The sequence below is a fragment of the Excalfactoria chinensis genome, chromosome 3 (assembly GCF_039878825.1).
Source record: "Excalfactoria chinensis isolate bCotChi1 chromosome 3, bCotChi1.hap2, whole genome shotgun sequence".
Classification (NCBI taxonomy): domain Eukaryota; kingdom Metazoa; phylum Chordata; class Aves; order Galliformes; family Phasianidae; genus Excalfactoria; species Excalfactoria chinensis.
Genome location: NC_092827.1, coordinates 7,932,678 through 7,957,470, shown reverse-complemented (window position 1 = coordinate 7,957,470; position 24,793 = coordinate 7,932,678). Strand labels below are relative to the sequence as shown.

Below are 24,793 nucleotides of genomic sequence, written 5' to 3'. Positions count from 1 at the left end.
CATCACCACTGTAATTTGAGTATGTCAAGATGCCAGTGTAAGAAAAAGATAGTGTTGTGCCTTCAGGTGTGAATTTTGGCTTGCAGTCTGAACAGGGATGGCTTTAGCTTAAATTACAGAGGAAAGCACAGCTCCATCCCACATCCTTTTGTAACATATTCCTAATCTCAAGACTCACGAGCACAGGATTGCTGCTCATGCAGCACACAGGGCTTCTGAATTGTCACTTGGAGGCAGCACTCTCCCTTCACATTGAAAAGGCCTGGATGCCTACTTTGGATTCTACATTTCCCTTCGAGAATTTAATCTTACAATAATGTAAATTCTTTACAAGATTTAGTCTTAATTCTGCTGTCTATAAATGCAGTATTAATGACCTTCACTCTTACCAAACCACTTGTGCTGCAGACATTTACTTGCAGGTTTGAAGAACCTTCCTTAAGTCTGTGCCTCTTGTTAAAGGGGTTTAGGGAGGGTGTGATGCCTCCTGTAAGAAAGCCTCGATGAGAATCAGCCTGCAGGCACGTACAGGTGTGAAAACTCAATGCATGCTTCTAGGAAGGAAGCCAAAGCTGGCTTAGCACAATGGTTTTGTGGCTAAAAAAGCACCAAAGGGGAAAACAGTGGCATAGAGGGACTGCATAGGACAGACCCACGTTATTTTATTATAGAATCCATGAGGTTGGAGAGGACCACCAAGATCATTTAGCCCAACTGCCCACCTCCACCAGTCCTGTCCACTACCCACATCCCTTAAAACCACACTTATTGAATGCATCCAGGAATGACAACTCCACCATCTACCTGAGCAGCTTGTTGTTATGCTTCACTGTTCTCTTTAGGAACGTGCTTTTCACACCAATTATCTTTACTGCGACGACCACACGGAGTTACACCCTGAACTGGAAACTTAAACTCACACCCCTCAGCACGAGATGGACGCGGCGCCTCTCTCTCAGCGCCGTGCTGATTGGCTGAGCGCCCCTGTCAATCGACCCTAAGCCCCGCCCCTCACGCCGGCAGATCCTTCGTCTCGTGTGGCGCAGGAGCGCATGCGTGCTGTCGTCTCGGTGCGTGTGGCCGTTTGTCAGCTGCCATTTTGTTGTCTATCAGGGTGTGGTGATCGCCTCGTATTGTAGCTGATGTTCGGCGCTGAGGTGCGTAAAACTGTCGTTCTGTGGGGTTAATGGTGTTCGCTATGGGGTCTCGTCCTGCAGCAGCTGCGCGGGGGGGTAGGGTGGAGCGGCGCGGGCTCAGCCTCGCTCCGCTGACTGCCTGCGGCGGTGCTGGAGTGTCCTGCGGGCTGCGGGGCCGGGGCGCAGGGCCCTCCCGCTGTCATGGGGTTCTGCCTAACGTGTGCTCAGTGGTCTCGTTGTGGGGCTGTGCGTTTGAAAGGTGTCTCTGTGTAAATGTTTGTGGGTTCCTCACACCCTCACTTACCCTTCTAGGCTGTTCTGGGGGGAGCCGGGATTGTTTAGAGAAGTTTTATATCCTAACGGTTTCTTGTTCTCTTTTAGAGAGATGCAGAGTGGTTAGAGAGAGGCTGAGCCTTCTGAGATGCGTGCCCTGAAAGAGTAGTCCCATGTTGGGTAGGTGAGTGTGAAGGAAAGGATCACTTTGTAAGCTGTAGAAATAGGTGTGCTGCGGTGTGATGTTGTGATGTGGATTGTGATACCTGCCAAAAAAAGCACTGATAAAAAGTTGTTTCCATTTGTTACATGCTTCCTTGAAAGAAGCAAGGTGCCAAAGCGTCGATGGTATGCCTTCTAAGTTTTGATTCTCAAGTGTTATTGTCAGGTAGACCGGAGTGTATTTTGAAGGTTGTTTTCATTCATTTGGAAAAGCAAACCAGTCTTATTGTGGGAAGAGGTGAGAAATGGGGGGAATTGTTTAAGAACCTGTCAGAGCTAGATTTGGTACGGCTTTTATTGAGAGATTTTGTTTCAGTCAGTTGTGTTGTCTGTTTGGTTGTGTTGTTTTATAAACTACTCTGGAAAAGCCTTATGTCTATAGCATCATTTCTTCCTTCCTCAGCCCAAGATGTGTTGGTAAGCTTTATGGTGGAGTAGAACTAGAATGATACGGATCAGATTTCTTCTGACCACAGGTTATATGACCACTCACTCCTTTATGTCTGCTTTGGATGAGCGCTGCTGTTATCCATCTGTTAAAGAATTTTTGCAAATAACTGCAGCTGTATGTGATAGTGCAATGCAGTAAGATGGAGTGAACAGTAAATCTCAGAAGCTGTAGGTGTCATTGTTTCTAAGAAATGATTTGCACTAAAACAAGAGGATGAGAAGAGTCTTCGTCATCCCAGGATTTAGGATGAAGGAACAGACTGGGAAAACTTCTGCAGATAAATTCTTGTAAAACTCTGAACTGAATCTCCCATGGAGAATGTAGTATTTTAATTTACTGTGTAAGTAACCTTTGTGAGATGGGCTGTATAAATAGCATCAGTTGCCTTCCACTTTTTTAAGCAGAAATACTTTTTTTCAGATAGAAACAGGTATTTTCGTGGTCTTGTCCCTCCTCCTCCCATTCTTATGTGTTGTTTTGGAAATGAGGCTATAGCCACGTGAGCGACTCCAGAGACTGTTTTTTTTTCCAGGTGTTTCTGGATATCTTTTCACAGAAAAACAATTATGTTAAAAGGAAATTGGTAAATGTGTAAATACTTTAGCTGAATCAATAAAAACATGTTATTAAAACATTTTGAAAGCAAAGTTTCTGCAAGAGATGAGTTGATAAAGTAAAACATGGAAAATTATCAGGCTGATCTTACACCTTTTCTTTGCAGACAGGATGGAACTTCTGAGTCCCTCACCAGACATAGCAGATGTGAATCTGAAGATAATCCATACAGAGTGCAGTCGAGAATCCTTGCTTATAGCATTCAAGGGCGAACGCAAGGGAGGGTATGAACATGACTACCAAATACTGCAGGAAGAAATTCAACGTGTATTCAAAGCAAAAGATAATGTTGACATTGGTGGGTCTTGTTTTGTGGAAGACAAAGAAGGAAACTGGTTTAGAGGAAAAGTTTTGGAAAAGAGAGGGCATATTTTTGAGACCTTCCTTATAGACACTGGACAAGTGGTAATGGTTGAGAAAGTGCATGTTGCTTCTGCTTGTGATAAATTTTTCCAACTGCCACCAATGATAGTTTGGGGGATTTTTGCAAACGTAGTTCCTCTTGGAGAAAAATGGGGTCCGAAAGCCATAAACTATTTTTCATCACTAGTGGGATTAGAAGTCACAGGTCATTTGAAAGCTGTTACATCCTACCAGTTGTTTATTCTTGAAGTACCAAAGATCATTGGTGATGTTCTTGAACTGAACTTAGGGAAACTTATGGATAGAGATTGCTTTTGTCTTATTGTAGAAATGTTAAAAGCGTTTCCCCCACAGTTCAGGACAATGCCTCAGTTTCTGCAACAGAAACGTTCAGTTGAGGAGTTACTTAGTTTTAATAATCCTGAGAAACCATCAGACTCCTGGTTATTTTCAGATGTTCTCTTTCCAAATCTACCAACTGACAGTAGGGTAAGTGTAAAAATAACTGCTGCAAAAAGCCCGACTAAATTTTACTGTCAGATACAGAAATGGCAAAAAGAACTGGAAAATTTGACCAAAGCTATGTGTTTGTATTATGAAGATATCAGCACAAAAAATAATACATGTTCTGATAGTTTAGGGCAATTTTGTGCTGCCAAAAGGAAAAATGGGCAGTGGCATAGAGGAGTGATAAGACAGCTTCTACCAGACTTGTCTGTGGAAGTCTGGTTTATGGATTTTGGTAACACTGAACCTGTCCCATCTAGTTGTATTCAGAAGCTTCTAGCAGAGTTCATGTCACTGCCAATGATTTCATTTCCGTGTGCATTGTCTTGTTTTGCTAATCATGATAAGGCAGTAATAAAACTTCAGCTGAAAAGATTTATACGGGCCTTGGCAGGACAAAATTCTGTATGTATCTACATTAATTCATTTGATGCCAGTGATCACTTGTATTACATTTCCTTGGCAGATGAAAGTTTTGGAATTAATACTGAGCATCCAGAAAAGTTGAATGAAGCAGCTACCTTATGTGTCTCACCTTTGGAAACGAAAATCTCCAGCATTAGTGTAAGCTGCAAAGCACATACTGTGTGCTTTACGCACAGTACTCATGATTCGTGTGAGAATTTGGCTGGAAGTAGACAGACAAGGAACTGCTTACCTGAATGGAGTGAGTCTTTATCAAGTCATTGCAAATGTGTAGAAATGCAGATGAATTCGCATCATGCTGCTTTTGTGGTGTACGTCATAAACCCATCCAACTTCTGGATCCAAACATGTGAATATCAGAATGAGTTTCAAGCCTTGACAGAAAATATTGCAGATGTGTATAATCAGTGTGGAGCTGAGGAAAGAGTCCTTAAAAACCCAGAACCTGGATTACTGTGCTGTGCCCGGTATAGCAAAGATGGACATTATTATCGAGGCATTGTCACTGAAGTGCTTGATGTAAATGTTACTGTTTATTTTTTGGATTATGGGAACACAGATACAGTACCTTCTTATGATGTGAAAACACTGCTTCCAGAGTTTTCTGATTTGCCAGCTTTAGCCATGTGTTGTGAACTTGCTTGTGTTTTTCCTGTTGATGATACATGGGTTAAAAAGGAGAATGATTTCTTCAAAGAGGTCGTGTCTAATAGAGTGCTGATGTTTCAGGTCATTGGAAAGCATGGAAATAAATACACTGTTAATGCATTGTATGGTATTGCTTCTCAGAAATGCAGTGTTGCTGCACTTATGGTTCAGGCAGGATATGCAGAATACTGGGAAAAATCAGATTCTGCTCTAAATGTGTCCAAAAAATTCCAAGCCCAGAATAAAAGCAGATCTAGACAAAAACATGTAAATGCATGGTGTGCCTCTAAAACTTACAGAAGCAACACATCACAAAATAGACAGGTAGTTCAAAAGGAAAAAGCATTAAGTATGCCTTCTGTGCTGAGAAAGTCTGTTACGCTGCCCTCGTTTGGAAAAGGTGTCATTTCTGAAAGTCATAAATTGGAGCCTGAGGAAAAAATACGTTACAAAGAGTTGGTGTTTAAACCGGGAGCTGTTTTTGAAGTGGTGTGTTCTTACAGTGTTTCCCCAGCCGATTTTTCATGTCAGTTGCAAAATAAACTGCCAGAGCTAAATACCTTAATGAAGCAAATCCAGGCTTACTATAAGAAACATACCCATCCTTACCAAACTGGAGAGATTGCCTGTGTTGTTAAATGTCCCAAAGATGGGAAGTGGTACAGAGCAGCTGTTGTGCAGCAGGTATCTCCAAGTGAAGTTGATGTGATTTTTGTAGATTATGGTTATCGGGAAAGAGTTGTACTTAATGATCTTCAAGCTATTCTTCCAGATTTCTTAACTCTGGAAAGTCAAGCATTTCAGTGTGCGCTTCGAAATGTACCCTTAGAGACTGATGCATTTAATTGGCCCGAAGAAGTGTGTAGACATTTTAAAGACTTCATTTCTGCTTCTGTTGGACCGCTGACTTGTACTGTCTACGCTCTTGTTCTTCTTAGTCCAAGCAGTCTGTGCAATATAGTTGACTTGCGGACTCCATTTGTTGGTGCAGAGGAGTTTCTTAGGGAACGTGGTCTCAACCGCTCTGACTGTATTGAATTGCAAAGGCTCGTACCTTTGGGTTCTCTGTACAGTTTTTTCTATTCAACTTTTAATATAAAAATTGGAAGTGAGGAAGAAATTTACATAACTCACATACACAGCTTTTCAAAATTCTATTGCCAGCTTAATCGAAACACCGAGACTATAGAGGCATTGATGAAGAAGGTTAGTGAAACAAGCAAGCTGTTGGACCACACAAAATGTTATACTAGCAATATGCGATTATGTATAGCTAGATATTTTGAAGATGGTCTCTTTTACAGAGCTTTGGTCACTCCTATGAAATCAACATCCTATTTGTATGCTGACTTTGTGGATTTTGGAAATAAGCAGATGACAGAGAGAGACCAGGTGATGCCTCTTCCAGACTCTGCCACTGACCTTATATTCACACCCATGCAAGCTATTAAATGCCGTCTGTCAGATTTTAGGGTGAAAAATGTTCCAGCAGGTGTTATTAGATGGTTTGAGGAGACTTTCCTTGGTAAACTGCTGAGGGCTGTGATTGTGTCCAGAGAGTCAAATGGCCAGATTGTTGTGGAGTTGTATGATGAACAGCTCCAAGTGGGTCAGAAAATCGAAGAAAAAATATTGGAGGAATTGGCAGTTGTTACGGATTATACAGAACAGTTTGCTGGAAATCTCAGAGTGATACATCAGGTGGAAGATGACAAAGAAGTTAATAAAGGAAATGCTAAAAATCGTGGAAGAAAGGAATTGAAAACTGAACTGGCACATCAAGTACGTAAGTATAGCCAGATAGGAGCAGAACAGGACTTTGGAGATGAAGAGCAAGCTGATGGTAGCACATGTGAACTGCATAGACCATTTAGTTTAGAGGACAGTGAAGAGCCAGATTTTCAAAAAACTAGCTGTGCTGTTCTGGAACACAAAGAGAAACCTCTGGATGGAAAGTCTGCATCTCTATCACAGTGTCATCTTTCAGACTTGAACAGAATAACTATAAACGCTCCCTCTGAACCTTATACTGAGCAACCAACTGACACAGGTCAATGGGAAAGGAGCAGTGAGAATGTTTCTGAATTAACTAGTCTTCCTCCACGTGATATTCACGTGAATTCTGAAGTGCAAGTTTATGTTTCTCACATTAATAATCCATCAAGTTTCTACATTCAGTTTATAGAGGATGAAAACTTAGTAATTCAACTAGAACAGGAATTAAATGGAAGTGTGGTGAATATCCTTTGTGAAAATGGCTTAGATGAGCTCAGGGTAGGGGATCTCATTTTAGCAGAGCATGCTGCTGACAGTTTTTACTACAGGGCTGTTATAAAAGCTCTGAGATTGGGAAACTCATATGAAGTTGAGTTCATTGACTATGGTAATACAGCAGTTGTAAGCCCTTCCAAAACATGTGGAATTCAAAGAAAGCTGTTAACTTTCCCGAGGCTCAGCATTCATTGTTTCCTTAGCAAAGTAAAACCTTCTGATGGAAGCTGGACTGATGAAGATACTTCATATTTTCTAAGCAAAATAAACGGTAAGCCAGTAACTTGCAAGTTCATAGCACAACATGGAGAGCAGTGGGAAGTGGATATAAATTGTGATGGGAAGTCTTTGTCATATGACCTTCAGCAGAGAAAAGGCAAGACAGAATTGCAAAACAAACCAGTGCATGATTGGAAAAGTATACCAAAACAAATTGAGGTTACGGATGATAATCTTCAGGATGGGAAGTGTATGAGTGGCCTAGGGGATCAAAGGGAAGATAGTGCTGCTAAGATGAAAAATACTCTTGAAACACATTTAGACATCCCTCTTCAAGACCTAAATTCTGAACAAGTAGAAAGAGCAGAAATAATGAATGTTTCATTGGGTGGAGAATTTAATGTGCAGTTAGTTAGAAATTTGCAAATATTAAATGAATTAAATGTAATGCTGGTGAAAGAAGCACAAGTAAGTGATTTGCTTACAGCGGAATGCATTGAAGAAGGGTTGGAGTGCATGACAAGATCTGAAAGGAACTTGAAGTGGTATCGCTCAAAAGTGATAAAGATATTTATCAGGGAGAAGTTAATGCTGGTGTATTTCATAGATTATGGCAACTATGAAGTGGTGTCCGTAAATAACGCAAAGATTCTCAGTAACGAGATGAAAAGCATTCCTAAACAAGCTGTGTTTTGTGAATGGGTTTGGTTTAAAAAACGGAGTATTCCGTTTGTCCCTGTAGTAAATGCACTCCTAAATCGTGAAATAAGGATCTTGTTTCTGAGATATTTGGAATCCTCTCATATCTGGGAAGTAGAAATTTTAATAGGGGAATTTCTGCTTATTGAGTATTTGGATCAGCCTTTAAGTCTTTGTCAGACTGTTAGATTGGAAAAAAGCATTAATGTGGACTGTAAGGAGTTTGCTAAATCTGTCAGGGTAAATTCAGTCACGTGGACACCTCTGCAAAGTGGCAGAAGGTATCCTGGGTTTGCTACTATGGTTACTGATCCTTCAAACTTCTGTGTCCAGTTTGAAGATGCATTTGATTGCATGAAGAAGTTGACTTTGCTGCTCTCTGATGTTCCTGAGAACTTGCCTGCTTTACCTAAAGAATTTGTAGCTCCTGGTATCAGTTGCTTGATTCAGTTGGGGCTGGAAGCACAGTGGAACAGGGCAGAGATCAGTGAAGTGACAAGTCAGTCTGTTATTCTTAGGTTCATTGATTATGGCTTTCTGAAAAGCATCCCTTATTCAGCTATCCATAAACTTAAAGTTATTCCAGAAGCTCTGTCTTACTTACCACGCTTGGCATACTCTTGCTCTTTACATGGTATAGTTCCTGCTGCAGGGGAATACTGGAGTAGTGATGCCAAACTTCTGTTTCAAGAGCTTCTTGGTAAACCAGGTCTGATATTTCATTTTAACCACTATGGCCCTGGAATGAGATTAGAGGTTGATGTCCTGTATGAGGAGAGTAATTTAGCTCATTCCTTAGTTGCTGCTGGCCATGCAGTCTATTCTACAAGTGGGTGCAGCCTTACTTCCAGTTGATAGAAATGAAGCAGCCAAACTGCATTTGCAACCTAACACTAATTCTAATTGTAGTAGAAGTTGTGAACTGGATTTTAATTAAACCAAACACTTCTTTGCTTTACTTCCATCAGGAAAAAAGTGAAACAAACAATCTGAAGTATGGGATGATTTGTGATAAAGCTTCAAAAATGGGGTCTGATAGAGAGGGTGCTGATCTGTCACCAATAAAAGATCTGAGTTCACATAAGACTGAAAACAAATACATATAGGCTACACTGTGAAGGAATTAATACGCATAGGCTGCACTATGAAGGAAGTTTTCAGCAGTGTGTTGACATAAAAGGTAAAATTGATTTCTCCTAGAGTACTCCCAGAAGCACTGGTTGTGATTCTGTTAAATCTCAGTCTGTAATGACAGTGGTGTGAAGCTATTAGAGAGCTTCAAAAATAACTTCAGGTTTAGAAAAATAACTACTGCATAAGAAAAACTCAACTTGCTGTTTACTTTGTTGATACTAACCTCGCTGTAGTGCCAAGCGGGACTTAGTTTAAATGCCTCTGTGTGGTTGTTCTAAGGGTTGGTGAACTGTGGTTCTAGTTTCTGGTTATTACTCAGTTGTAACAGCACATCTTGCTTGACTTTGTGTTTTGAAAGATCATCTGGGTATTTAAATGGCCATTCTGTTTGTGTAGTGTTTCATATACAGCCTACATATTTTTAAATTTGATTTTTAATAATGTGAAATATACGGGTTTAATTTGGCTGTGTTTGTACATCGGTGCTTATCTGTTGTTATGAAATGGACCCTGGTAATGACAGTGATTTAAAATAAATCTTTCTGATTTATGCAAATTGCACTCTAGGTGTATTTGTGAGACTCTGCCTTTTATTTTCAGTGCATAATGAGTCTGGTTAGAGATAGCAGTTTCTATTCTGAAGGACTGATAACCAAGCTGCTTAAGTTAAAACCTAAACAGTAAAAAGTATTTTCAGGATTATACAGTACCTGAAGAGGACTTTGGCCATTAACTTGCTGCCTTTCAAAAAGGGCATCATACATTGCAGGTGTTACTGGGGCACTAACAGTAGATTTTTTTCTCAGTCTTCTTTCTTTAATGAGCACTTCCCCTACCCTCAACTTCAGACATAACAGCCCTTTTTCTTTTTTTTTTCTTTTCTTTTTTTTTTTTTTTTAAAGGGTGATATAGTTGAGGTAAATTATTACTTAGAAGAAAGATATGGGGACATAGCTGACTTTTCCCTATTGCTTTTTAGCAAGTGTAATTCTGAGGAAAAAAAAAAACCTATTACTTCCATTTGGTAAAACACAACTGGAAACTGCTTATCATCTAGTGGTATTCCTTGATATTTTTTCTGTAAATTAGTTGTTTATACATTGATTCCTTTGTTTTGTTTTTTCTTTGTTTAACTTAAGTAAGAAGGATAAAGAACCAGTTACGTGGAATTGAAAGGTCTGCATGTATGTTGATGTATTCAAGTGTTCTGGCTTTTTTGATATGAATAAAAAATGCTTATTTTCTGTGTGCAACATGCCTTGCCTAAGTAATTCCGTATGTTTTGAAACTCTTGGACCTCTGTGGTTGGTGAATGCACTGGAGAAAGTTTGAAGCTATGTCTTGTACCTTCTTTGTGAGATGGTGCCAAGGAACGTTCCTTGCCCTCTAGGCCAGCAGCAGTCGAGTGGATTATTGTATCTATCCTGATTCAAGGTTTGTTTTTGACTGCTGAACAAATGGTACAGCTTTTCTGCCTGCTCACTTGTAAAACTTCATAGCATGAGATGAATATCCCTCTTCATCTGGTCTGTTCTGTGCTGCTAAGGTACACTCCCATTGGCATGCTTCACAAAGGACCTTTACAAAGGCCTTATGTGAAAGAGGGGTACACATTATAATGTGAGTTTTTTTTAGAGTTGCATGTGGTTGCTTTGAGAAACATTTTGCATTAAAGGTTCTATGTTGCTCAGTATTTAAACCCTATTTCCATTAGGGTAGGGGGGTCATGGTCCCACTGTGCTCTGCCCTTGCGAAACCCCATCTGTGGCTGTGTGACGCTGGGTGCCCCAGTGCCAAAGTAATGTGCAGCTGTTGGAACTGGTCTGGAAGAGGGCCATGGAGATGATGAGAGTGTGGGAACACCTCTCCTGTGAGGAAAGGCTGAGGGAGATGGGCTTGTTCAACTCGCAGAAAAGAAGGCTCCCAGGGAGATCTCATTTGTGCCCTTCCAGTACTTAGGAGAGCTCATAAGCAGGAGGGGAATATATATATATATATATATATATATATATATATATATATGTTTAAACCTATGTAGATAGTAATAGGACAAGGGGGAACAGTTCTAAAGTAAAAGAGGGGAGATCTAGATCAGGTTTCAGGGAACTTTTTCACTGAGAGGGTGGTGAGGTGCTGGAGCAGGCTGCCCAGAGGAGCAGTGGATGCTCCATACCTATAGATATTCAAGGCCAGGTTGAGGGGGTCCTGGGCAGCCTGGCCGAGTGCCTGATTTCTGTGGGTGACAGCCCTGCCTGTGACACAGGGTTTTGAACTAGATCATCTTTGAGTTCCTTCTAACCCAAGCCATTCTGTTCTATTGTTTAAAAGATTATTGTGGTCTTTTTAAACTAATGCTTCAACATTTTACAGTGTCCCAAAAAATGTACCTGATGTTTGGAGGAAGTAGATATCAATTTTCTTGTATTTAGTTGTTTAATATTTTTTTTGTTTTTGTTTTACCAGGGGAACTTTAAGATGATTGTAATTGCACAAAGGGTATGAGTTTTAGCTTGCCATGCAGCTTTACATTCTGTTGCTGATGTTGCTGCTCCTATCTGACTTTATACTATCTCCAGTGACAACTGTATCAGGCAAAAGAAATCATGGGCTCAAGAGACATCATTATAGATTAATTTAGGAATAGAGGCATGAATTTCGTTTTTAATACTGACTTTATGAAGTTTTTACAAGTTTGCAAATGAAGAGATAAGAAATGAAATATGAATGTGAAGCATGAAGAATTCTTAAACTAACGAATGATGTACTTTTATGGAAAAGAAACTGGATGGATGCAAAAGAGCCTCTGACATTGCTCTTAATTATCTGCAATGGCTGAAGAGGATTGTGAACTATTCTACTTGTGCTTTCTAGCTTTCCATTTTGGGCTCAGCATTGTTTTAAGGTGTTTAAGAATACTGTTATCTAGTCTATCTTAATGTTTTCTTTCAGCATTTCTCCTTTTGTAGACTGAGCTCCTAAGGAAGCAGTTACAGTTGTTGCAAGCTGTTAGTTTTCTCAGGTGCCTCCTCCTGTTATTTGGCCATTCACAAACTCTGTTTCTACTGGCCAGTTTGTCCTTGTATCTTTTAAATGCTCGTGGCTGAATAGCACGGGAGAAGCAAAATGTTCTTCTTTCATTGAGGGAAAGTGATCCTGTACTGGTCACTGAACACCATGTAGTGTGGGGTCAGCAGTTGCTTTCTTGTGTTTGTTCAAGCAGGTGGAACTGGGGAAAGTGTTCAGACTGCCAAATGCCCTGTTCTGCATAGTGCCATCCTCATGGACAGATCCAGTAATGACAGTAATTCAGCATTTTGGGGTAGCAGGAAACACTTGTTTGCATTTCTTTGCATCTTTTGGATTAATTTAGGAGATGTTTATGCGGTGACAGCACCTCTTAAAGAGGAATTGTGATGAGGATGTGTCAGTTTTTGAAGAGGCAGCTGCTTTCTGATGAACCATGTTTAGGCTGCACTGACATCTGCTGGTTCTGAGCACGTACATGTTGTTCTGGGTAGGTGCTTTCAGGATGTATTCCTTTCTTAAATTGCCCTGAAGTGATGAACTTGCTGCATTTGTTCAGAGGAAAATTGATAGGGGGAGAATAAAGTAGACAATACCTTAGAGGAGGTCGGATACAAGACTGTCCTGGATTCCTGATTTCCGTGGATATATAGATGCTGTGTTTAGACTGGATATGATATGGCACTCAAAAATACACGTTCCCACTGATTCCCAGTAAATTTCTATTTCTTATTATTTGGACACGTTTGAAAAAAACTCATTTCTTTCTCTTGGTGAAGGAATTTCATATTTTATTATAATAAATATTATGGAGAAAATCATGACAATATTTATCTGTCTCTGAACTGACTTTAGGGAGAGCCGTCTTGATTATCCCTGCAGTTTTAATAAGAATGTTCCTAGGACTGCCACGTCTAGATCTGCATAATGAAGGAATTAAAATTGTCATTGCAGAACAATTTTTTAGTGAGCAGTAAACATCAGGAATCCAACTGTGTGACCCTCAAATATAACTACACCCATTTCTGTGAAATGATTATGCTGCAAATAAAAGGAAATGGAGTAAAAGTGGTTTTTAAATGAGTTCAGTATATTTTTTTTCTGCTTTAAAGGAATACCAAGGTGTTAAGAGTGAAAACACTTTGACAGACTTTGATTCTGATTAATTCTTTAGTGTATAATCACCCTGATTCACAGGAGCTTGAACTTAATACATAATATATGATCAAGCTTTTTAATTATGTTCATTTTCTTTCAAGCCATGAAACCACTGATCTCCTCTAATCTGACATACCATACAATGTGGAATTTCACTTACCTTTGCATTAAGCCAATATTCCCCTTTTTGCCTCCAAGGGTTCAGACCTTCATCTCTAATTTCCCACTTTCAGGCTGTAAGTCTCCTACTTTACCCCCTTGAAGCTGTTTTACTGAACAAAAATATTAAAGAGCCATGTTACATCTCTCTAGCCACAGGAGCCTAGTCCAGGAGCTAAGTTATTCCTTGGGCAGGGGAAAGCCTATGCTCAAATGAATACTTAGGTATTTGTATATGAAACACTCCTTGATGAAACAACTGTGGGAGCTGACACAGGACTTTCATAATCTGGTCATGTTTCCTGTGTTTTATCCTCTTGGTTTCCCCTAATTAATTTTGGATCCTTTTCCACAGAGTAGGCTGCTTCCAGCAAGGGAATTCAAATGACTGATAGCTCTGTGAATAAACTACATACCTGAAAAAAAATAGGGGGAGATGTCTTCTTTTGTGATTTGAGATAGAACTTTGCTATGAGACAAACTGGGCTTCTAACTTCATGAGGAGCTATGAGATGGTAAAACCACCTGCCCGCAGTGTAAGATGGCTGTAGTAGGGCCACATCTCGGGTGCCTGTACTCTGTGTTTCAGGTCCTTGAGACGTATCTCCCTTTTGGCTCCAGTTGTTTAGAGTGTGTCCTGAAGCATTTGCCTCTTGTTATAGCATGGACTGCTGAGTCTGCCCTGACAGCTGGCCCTCTAGAATTTTCTGAAACTCAGCGTACCTTATTTAATGCATGTTAGGAAGTCACAGCAAGAGCTCTATGGCACTAGGTCCAACGAAGGACTCAGAACCTGATCTTTGGGTTTACTGTCCTGGAAACAGATACCTTGGGAAGTGCCAAGGTTTCCTGTAAAGTGTGCAGGGAAAGCTCTGGACAGTGAGGAATTTGATCTGTGTACTGAATGGGAAAACCATAAAGATGTATTGTAAACGTGATGCTTTTCTAGAGCTTGGTTTTTGATGTGGTGTATAAGCAAACACTTCTGCCAATGCAGTGTTATTTTCCTGAACTACGTGTCTATAAATCACTCATAGTGAGCAGTCACTCGTAAAACATCCACCACATAAGAAGGTAATGCTCATTTTTCCAGTGATGAGCAATGCACTCTTTACAGCACTTGGTCAGGTACGGTCAGGTACTTGGAGTTCTGAGAATAAATTCCTACTAAACAGCAATGTGGTAAAAGCTCCTGCGTGATGTTTTCTTGTTTATCAAGAAGAAAGAACATTGTGTATGTAGCAAGGCATTCAGTATTCTTTAGGCAGCAGGTATGGTTTGTAGCCTAGCTGCTGGGGCATAGGACTACCTGGTGCTTAAAGCCTTGGTGCTATGACCTGTTCGTTTATTTATTCACAGTGAAACAGTTTCAAGAGGAGGGAATGAAAAAGCTGCTAAATAAGGGTTTTTATAAAACAACTACAGTTCTGCCTAAGACCTACTGGAATAATTTGTTAAGCTTAGTCCTTGTGCCTTAATTTATGTTGTTATTTTTCTTTCAAATAATTTTGATGTATTTTTTTTTAAATCAAGCCCATTGCTGTCTTTTTCTTTCTTCTGTCTTCTCCCCCCAAATTGATGTTTTCCATATTTAAGGAGGATGCTTGAGGAACACTGAATGAGCAAATTAGACACACACAGTTGCAGTGAAGGGACTCCTAAGACTCACAGTGAGACTGGCTGAGCTCTGGCACAGTTGTCCTGGTGAGGCCATAGATTTTTCCATTCCTTAATAAATTCATAATAAAGTGGGAGCTTGTTTCATCAATAGTTGTTTATTCCGTCCAGGCAGTTAGAATTGTATGGTAAGTTTTTGCCCCTTTGCACTTAGCAGCATACTCCAAATCTCTTAACAAGGGGGTTTTCAGTTTAGGGGAATGGGTGCTCACCTGACTTAGCTCCTTAGGACCAGTAACACAGATTCTGGAGTGGGTTACATTACAGTGTTATTATTTTTGTTTTATAGATAAAAGTAGAGAATTGTTTGCTGAGGTCTTACCTTGTAACTTTTCATCAGGAATAAATTCCTTTAGGAAAGGAAACTTTGAAATCCGTGAGCTTGCTAACAATGGTAGTGATTTTCTTTTAAGAAAGAAGTCTATTTACTGTATTTCACAAAAAACTTCTACTGTATGAAATATATATAACTAGAAGTAATAGGAGGAAGTTAAGAAATAATTTAAACTTCCTGATAATTAGTTCTATTAGACTGTAGAATAAGTTCCCAGGGGAAGCTGTAGAAGCCTCATTATATGTCTTATTTAAAACTAGATTAGATAAAGTGCCTGAAGGGAACAAGCTTAGGTTGTTTCCTGTGAGGCTGAAGGAGATGACCTCAGAGGTATTTTTTGCTTCTGAAATAATTTATTCTGTTATGCAGTGCGTCTAGGAAAGTCTTATTCATTCTTACATGAGAATGTTTTATAGGTGCTCCTCTTTCTGCACTACTTGGTTCATGGTTTGGATGAATATGTGAGGGAGCTTGGAAGTTCATCTTGAAGTTGCACTGTGAAAATCCAGATACATTTGTTTTATGTTTTTCTCTACCTCAGAGGCTATATAGGTATGTCACAGAAAGTGGAACAGTCCCAAGAGAAAAGCCTATAGGAGCCCCACATCAGAAGACATCTACAGCAGCCTGAGTTGACAGGCTTTGCCGTCTACTTCCTCTAAAGGAGATGGTTTCATCTGGAGTGGTTATGGGATTTTGCATGAAGGGAAAAATTGCATTAGTCTATTCTACTTGTTGGGTTTCTTCCTGTGGAAGTATGGAAGTACTCAAGTCAGGGTACAAAACTCTCAAAATTAACAAAGGACCAATAAGCTGCAAGTTTACAGTTCTGCAGTATGAATCCAAGTATCTGGCAAAGGAAGTATAAGCATTTGTTTAATTTCACATCATCAAATCCAAACCTGTCATGGTGATTATGGTGGGTTGTTATTTTTGTCCCTGTTAAAATCAAGGGGTAGTTCTGCTAGTGGTGGGCTTAGGTGACCAGGGATGCTGAAAGTTAATGATGAAGAGCTGTGTCATACACAAGAATAGAATATTTCAAAGAAGATTCAAAGAGAGAGAAGATTAAGTTGCTGCTGGAAATATTCTGATGTTTGCCTTAAGTTTGCAGAATAGTTTCAGCAAGAGAAAACTGCAATTTTAGTACGTTTCAACAGTGATGATGAGGTTTGTGGTATTTTATTTTTTTTTTACTTCTTAATTTGAATTTCTTTTTCTTTTGGTCAGTCCTGAAATACAGCTGGTGTATCATCATCCAGGGCAACCCTATGAAGTGACTGCTCAGCCATCACGCATGGCAAAGGGGAATCCACAAACACAGTTTTCTTTAAAACTGTGATAAGGTTTTTCCACTTCAAGTGATACTGGTAGGTTAAATTTAGGACCTTCTTAACTGTTCTTGGTTATCATTGTGTTGTTTTCTCTTTATCTCAGATGGGATGTCATTTCTTTTCTCCACATGAGCTGGGAAATTCTCATTTTCTGCAGGACATTTGTAGTGTTTTTGTTTTTCAGGCCCCTTTTTTCTCCAGGTATTTGAGCTCCTCGAGGGTTGTACATATCAAAAAGGAGTAACAAAACTTGACAAAATAGTGTCTGATAGTAATGACAGTGCAAAATTACAGACCTGGAAGGCATTTGTGAGTATCATGGAAAACCTGGTAGGGTGGGGATGTAATTGAATCTACATATATATACATACATACATATATACACACACATATATATACACACACGTACATATGTGTATATATATGTATATAAGGAATTTATATATATATATATTCCTTATTTAATGGTAATAAGTTGAAAGGGTAGCTTGACTGAACGGGGACTGACTGAAAGAGTACATTGAACAGGTAGCAAAGTGTTTCTCTTTCACCACCAGGTGGAGACTTTGCACTAACCTTGAACTGAGATCATGAAGACAAAAGAAATTATCTGCTTAAGAAGCCATTTCTACAAAAAGAAAATAATCCAAATTATTTTTTTGGTTCTTTTCATAGATAATTCTTGCATTGAAAAGTTTCTCAAGCTGATCTGAGGAAGCAAAGTCTTAATTCTGTGGGGGAAAAATAACATATAGTATAAGATTGAGCAACATAATGCTGAATTGTTTCATGAAGTGATGGAATGTGCTGAAGTTAAATTTATCATCTACCTGACTTTTTATCTTAAGTGGCATGGAATTGACTAATCTTGATTTTTATTTTTTATTTTTTATTTTTTATTTTTTATTTTTTCCTTCATTTAAAATGACCTGGTTATGAAAACTCTTTGGTCTTTAGAATTTGCAGAAGGTTTAAGTGGCGTTTATCTTTTTGTAGCATAATTAATAGCAAAGACGTAATTACATGCTTTTCTGTAAGTGGAAGTTCTTTAAATGCAAGTACTAAAAGGCAGTGTTGTCTGTAAGAATCTTGAAATTTATGGAGTAAATTGGTTTTCCAAGCTAACCATTCATTAATGTGGAGGGGAATAATTAAGTGGGAACTTCACCATCTTTGTTTCCAGTTTTATGCAAGGAGGAGGACAAAGAAACAGATGAGAACTTAGGCCTGTAACTAATTGCTCTGTACCATAACTATAACTATTGCCCTATAACCAGTCTGGCTGTGGAGTTTCAGTAATGGGGCAGGAGGTTAAAACTGCTCTGTTCTCTCTGATCAGTTGTAATGCTGTTTTTGGGCTGAGGTCTAGTTAGTTGGAAAGGAATGATAAGTGTGGATGATGACTGTAAGTGAATGACGGTAATGAGAAGCTGAAACTGCAGAACAGGTTGTTTAGTTTCAGCAGGATGTTAGCTGAAAAACTGAGGATGAATTGATTTGGATCAACAAAATGTCTGTATGGGATGAGTGCGTGGGAGAGTGAAACATGAAAGCAGGAAAGCTGCAAGCAGGGATGTGAGGAGTGAGGTTGTTGAGCAGAAGGACCTCATAGTTTTGGTCTGCAGCGTGGATGGTTGATTCCTGTCTTTTCATCATGAAGGTAATTTGCTCAAAAGAAGGGATACTGGCCCTGTTGCTTCTTGAGGCGTATCCAGATAGAAAATAATTTTGAATACTGCTCATTTGAAAAAAAGAAAGAGTAAGTGGATTTAAGGCTCAAGGCAAGACAAGTGTCATATGACTTGGGCTAGAGGACAAGACTTATTTGCTTTTATATTTGCTTAAGCAGGGAGAGAATTTTGTGGAATGTGAGGAGATGCTCTGGAAGAAAAGAAATAGTTGCTGTTATCAGGGGGTTCTTTCTGTCTATTGTTAATCTCAGAGATAATGTCTTCCACTCTACACTTTCCCATCTTCTCAGAAACACTCTTATGGTACATCTGATTTCTCCCTGTGTTAAAGTATAACAGCTGCTTTGGAAGTAGTGCTTCCTATTTTATTACATTGGCCCGTTGCACTAGAGGCGGATGTTGGTGGTATGGCTGTAGAGGTTGAGCCTTCCCACCAGTATTCTGTTATATTTTGTTTCTATGTGACAAATGGCAGTAGGGCAGCAGTTTGACAAAATGGGTGCCTGACAAGGAAGTGCATATGTAGAAAAGCTGTGTCATTGAATTCCTCCATGTGGAAGGCATGGCACCCATTGGTATGCTTCAATGATTGCTGAACATTTATAGAGACCAAACAGCAGATGTGGGCACAGTGGTATGTTTCAGCAGTGGTGAAAGCAAAATACAATCCATGTTTTGGATTTCTCTGCACAGCTGTTACACCATGAAAATAAGTGAATCTCAATCAGCTTCTCTGAACAGATTGGCAGATCATAAGCAGGGGACTATGTACAGAGTGGAACACTTGCTCAATATGAGCAATGTTGAAGGACAATCTTTTGAGGTCCCTTCCAACCCCTGCCATTCTGTGGTTCTGTGAGCAGCTTGCTCGTTCCTTCCTTTTTAAATTTGCCCTATTTTCTTCTGTGTGTTTGAGAGAAAAAGACTTTCAATAGATTCTGTAAAGGGCAGTGAGATTGGTAAGCTTATTTAATGATTGGACAGTATGCTTAAGCCAAAGAAGAACGTTAATTGCATCAAAATATTAAACCACTTACTGAGATTATTTTTTTTTTTTTAATATAGCTTCTGAGATTTGTTGAAATAAATCAGAATAACACAGACTGTCATGGACGTTATTTGCATTTGATGAATGTGTGTGCTGGCCTAAGCTGCTGAACTATTCAGGCTGAAGGTTTCCACCATTGTCCTTGTTCCTGTAGATATCACAGAGGAGAAGATTAAGAGCATTATAAATTTAAAATAAAACTCAGAAATAATATAATAGGAAAAGATAGTCTACATACAACAAAAGGCAAATTTGCATAGACTTACTTTTATCCAAACATTTGACCTCCAGCTTAGATGACTTAAAAAGGGAGAAAAACCTGTACCCATTTGTCTTGGTGCAGTAATCTGAAAGTTAACACATTGAGAAACATTTCTCACTAACTCTGAACTGCACATGCAATTATTTTTTAATTAAAATCTGCATTTCTTTTAGCACTGGTGTAATGGTCCAGTTGGAAAATACTAATATTTTACCTTTTTTTTCAGGTTTCTTAAAGATCTGCAAATTGCTTTTCACAGTCGTTTCATCATTCAGGCCTTCCATTGGCTCTTTCTTCAAGTAACTTTGAGTTTGAACTATCATGACAGTTCTTGACAGCTGTAACTTGGTTTCTGTGTTCTAGCAAGTCCCCTTGACCTGGCTATTTAAACCTCCTGGAGTTTCAAACACTGTTTTTGCTGTAGCTTCCTTGCAGTAGTTTATGACTGTATCCTGCTAACCTTTAGGAGAAAAAGCACTTCTCTATTCACTAGACCCCTCCTCTCTCCTTATTCAAAGAATATAAATTTAATAGTTTGGCACATACACTAGAGCTGAGTCAGTTATAATATGAAATAATGGAAAAAGAATTCTTAAAACTGGTTTATCCAGAAAGTCTTGAAGTTTAGAGGTCTGTCACTTAAAATTGATAGAACTTCTTTTGCTTTAATGAATTGTGTGACAGAATTGGTGGCTATGGAAATCGCTTCTACCTGGCAGCTCTTGGCATTGGTGCCTGTTGGCGAGCAAGTGGAAAGGGAATAAAGGCATTGTTTATTAAGTACAATTATTTTCTTCACTGTTATTAATTAAAATAAAAGTTTCAGTTGCAAAATGCTGGCTCATGCCTTTAAGTTTTTATATCCCAATTATGGGAGTATTTGTCTGAAGAAGAGTTTAAATAAGGAGCGGGTCTACAGAAGTCTGTAGCTAAAAGCACTGAACAACTTCCCAGTCATCTTCCCTGCCTGCGGAATTGGATCTGCAGGGATTTGAATGTGCTCACTGCATTTCAGTCTCTACTTGAGTCCATTGTGTATTTTACATTTCTTATTCTGACAAAACTATCAAATGGAATAGGAATGACATACTTAAAAGTGCTTGGTTATAGTAATGTTTAAGGCAGTAAAGGAAGTGAACTGGTGTGGTTACATCATTCTAATAAAGGACAGTGTTGCTTAGTTCTATTTTACAGTCTCCTGAACAGTGACAAAGGTAGCTTCTCCACAGTGTTTATTTTTAGTGAAAGCAACTCTTCAGGAGAATAAGATGAGGAAAACATCAGAAGTATTGATATAATTATGCTAATATTTTAAACAGTGATTTGCAAGTCATTGTTATGTAAGAAATACTTCCTTCTTTTTCTGATCTGTTTTTAATATGAAACATCTATCAAGTAAATAGGAAAGGAAAACTGTCTTTTTTGGAGTGATTTCATTTCCAGTGTTTCTTTTGCATCCCCTCAAGGGTCAGACTCAATAAACAGCTGTGCACTATGTGTGAATAAAATCAATGTTGCAGAACCGCATAGCGCACCAACAATAAAATAGTTTTAATTCTGTTCTCTTTGAGTGTAACTGGGATGCTTAGGAGTTTAACTTTTCCTATTCCAGTGTTTACTCTCAGTGCTTACACCAAGGAAGAATTCAAAACAAGAAACAGCTGGAGCCTTTTCTTTACACTTCACCTGCTATTCACATCAATAACCCTTCAAAACACAAATGTGCTGGCAAGTCGCACACAATTTTCACTGCACCCACTTTTGTGTGGAAAAGTAACTTCATCATCTCACTTGGGATAATAAGTATCAGAAATCTGCATGACACTGTTTTCTGTTGAAGGCTCTTATTTCCTATATGAAACAACAAAATGACTCACGCGTGAAGTATGCTCACATCTATGGTTATAAAGGCACATGCATATGCTTCATTTGTGTGCATGAATATATATACTTTTTTCTTCTTAGATCCTATAAAGCAAGATAAATCCTATTATTAGGCATGAGATGTTGTGAACAACACCAGGCAGATTGCTTTGTAAATGACTTTGTTCTTGGTGAATGGATGCAAGGCATATCCGCAACCAAAGAGCATGGCTGGCATGAAGGGCTGCGATGTGCTTGGCTGAGAGGACAGCCTTTGGGTTGTTGAGAACTGCCCTTCTATGTTAAGCACGTAGCCTTTGAGTAATGCAGTAACAGAGAGAGGGAGAACTGGAGATGCTTGCATTGTTCACTGGACTATATCACAGGGATTTGCAGCACACTACAGAGCTTTCGGTTGTGGCAGCAAAGATGGCTGGGGGTGGTTGCCTGCACCCAGATCTTCTGTTGCCTGTTTGAGTTTCCTGACTGAAAATATATACTGTTTGTAAGAACAGTATGGCTGTTTTGGAATAGGTTTCAGGGTTTTCTAGATTTTCTATGGCATATGATAGTGTGCCACGTTGTTTGGTGTGAATGCATCCGGTGTGGTGAGCAGTCATGAAAATGGGAGGACTTAACTAAGGGATTCCACTACACAATTTTTTGTCAGGAGAGGTAATAAAAATGTTGGCTTTTTCTGGATTTTTCAATAGGCTTCTGTTGCTTCTCAGGTTATTGCCTGGAGAGGACTAACAGGAACAAGGACACACAGAGAAATGGGTGACAGTGTGTTGCAAATCTTTCCAGATTTACTCTGGGAGATTCCAGAGTTTCCAAACAGATCTCACATTTCACATGGGGAATGCTGGTAAACATGGGCTGAATGAACCTTCATTGATCATCACATTTGTCTTCTGTCTATTTCAAATCATCCAGAGTAGTGGGAATGTTTTTGTACAGATCCTTTTGATGTTCTGCTGACGTTACAATCAGTGTCTTCTCTTCCTGTTTCTACATGATCTGATGTAACTAAAAGCAAGGCATTCTTTAGGTCTGCTGAACCTTTCAGGTGTTTTCTGCAAGTCTGACAACATTTTCTCAGCACATCTGTCTAAGTAGTTTATACGGATTAAGGTTTTCTCTATTGCTTGCCTCAGAAATAAAACCTGGGATAACGGTGTTTTTATGTGTCATCATTAAGATTTATAAATAGAACATATTCATGTTCCCTTACACTATATGCTATAGGATATGGCGCTACCTATTATGTCCAAATTGTAAAATAAGAAAAGTAATTCTGTGGTGTCTGATTATTTTGAAAGGTAGTCGGTAAGGCAGTGTTCTGATTTCAGTAACCATCTTGATTTGAGTGGGATGGAGGGGAGGCAGGGAGCTGGTCCATAGCATGGCCATTAAGGTATTGCACTGGGCTTGGCTGGGACACAGCTTTCCCCTCAGCAGCCCATGTAGTGCTGTGCTCTATAGCTGATGTTTTTTTTTTATCTCGATGTCTGATGTTTTGGTTCTTGCTGAGCACTCTGGACACAGCAGCAAGGCTGTCATTTGTAAACTCCCTCCCTCAAAGCCACCGGGCTGTATGTGGGTAAAAAGATATGGAGGGGGGCACTGCCAGGACAGCTGATTTCTGCTGGCCAAAGGGGTATTCCATACCATCTGATGGTATGGAGTTGAAACAGAGGAAGGGGAAGGAGGAGGGTACTCATCTTATGAAAACATTCATCCTCCTGAACAACAGCTAGATGGATTGAGGCCCAGCTTTCCAAAACATGACTGGACATTGCTTGCTGATGGCAAGTAGAAAATAATTGTTTTCTTCCTCTCAGCATCTCATTTTTAGGTGCTTCCATGCCTTAGATTGAGATCTCCAGTCTCAGTCAGTGAAAAAACAATGTTTAATTTTATTTATTTGTGTGTTTAATCCAAGCTGATCATTCACTTCCCTCTAGCTTCAGCCTTGGAAGAGGCAAGTACTTCCACAAGAGTCATCGGTGGATCACAATAAGGAAGCAGGACTCTTAACTGCTACTTCTCTGTTCTCCAACAGTGTGTGCTCAGGGACTATTTCTTCTGCATATTGACAGTTTGACATACACAGTTCTTTTCCTGATACTTAGAAGAAATGAAAAGACTTCACAAACTTGCTAAAGATGCTGATTCCCAAAGCTCTGTACTGTGAGTTTTTATTAAAGCATTCCAGTGTCACACTATCCAGACTTGTGCCCTCTTAGTTGATAGTCGGGGGATATTTGCAGGACTGACTGCACAGTGACCTCAGGTTTCCTGCGGCAGAAAAAATGCCTTGGGGACACTCAGGAGGTTTATCATAATGCTGTTTGTTTGCAGAAACTTTCAGGTACAACAGAGACTGACAGGTACTGTACCACACAGGTTAAACAGCAAAGAGCTTAGCAATCACAATATAGAAAGAAAGGCAGCCAAATACATACACAATATACAAAATTTCTCTCTGCTGCATGATGTTTAGAGCTCCCTAGAGCTATTTTCCTTGATATGCTGACGTTGCTGGGCCTACAGTTCAACATGATGTACTGGGTACCAATTCATAGGTCTTATTTCTCTTTTTTCCTTAAGGCTGGTCAAAGTTAAAATGTTTTAAAGAAATTTTTGCCTAATACACCCATACTAATATTTCTAGGAGCCACTGTCACAGTATTGTGGTACAGGAATAGAGAAAGGTTATAGAAATTTAGTGGGCACAGTTTGGCTTTTCAGTTTAACATGTGGAAAGGAATAATAACATCCTCACTGGTGAATTGAAGAGGCGGCTAGCTGGAAGGCAAGTTACAAAGAAGACTCTCTATTTCCTTTGATGTAAAGTATCTCTCCTAGTTACTCGTAAGGCACATTGCTGTAACATCTGAGTAACTCATAGAAATCTGCTTCTCCACTTGAACTTTGTTGTTGAAAGGGACTTTGGTATCCTCGCTGGACAGACAGGGCTCTGAGATTTAGTGCCTCAGTGCACAGATGCAGTTGCAAAAGTTGGATTTTATCAAGTTGAAATTAAACACTTGATTTTCAAACATACAGCCATTAAAATCTCTGTATAATTCTCCAGGTGTACAGATTTTTGCCAGTGAAGTTTCTCTAAATGCTTGTTCAGGCCTTCGGGTGGGATGAATCACTCTCTGCATATTCTCCAGTGATGACAAAGGGAACATCAGCTTTCAGGTTAGACTGAGCATCTACCTTGCATGCCTTGAAGGATGCATGAGATAAATCTACATCTAAACACCT

General features: G+C 39.4%; 1 protein-coding gene across 1 annotated transcript; it reads left to right on the top strand.

Moving 5' to 3' along the window:
• The first annotated feature begins 1,049 nt into the window (after positions 1-1,049).
• On the top strand, positions 1,050-8,994 carry TDRD15 (tudor domain containing 15). The gene is made up of 3 exons (XM_072333059.1): positions 1,050-1,157; positions 1,518-1,589; positions 2,804-8,994. Exons 2-3 carry the CDS (start codon positions 1,583-1,585, stop codon positions 8,683-8,685), a joined length of 5,889 nt encoding a protein of 1,962 aa, XP_072189160.1. The 5' UTR covers positions 1,050-1,157; positions 1,518-1,582; the 3' UTR covers positions 8,686-8,994.
• Positions 8,995-24,793: the final 15,799 nt, after the last annotated feature.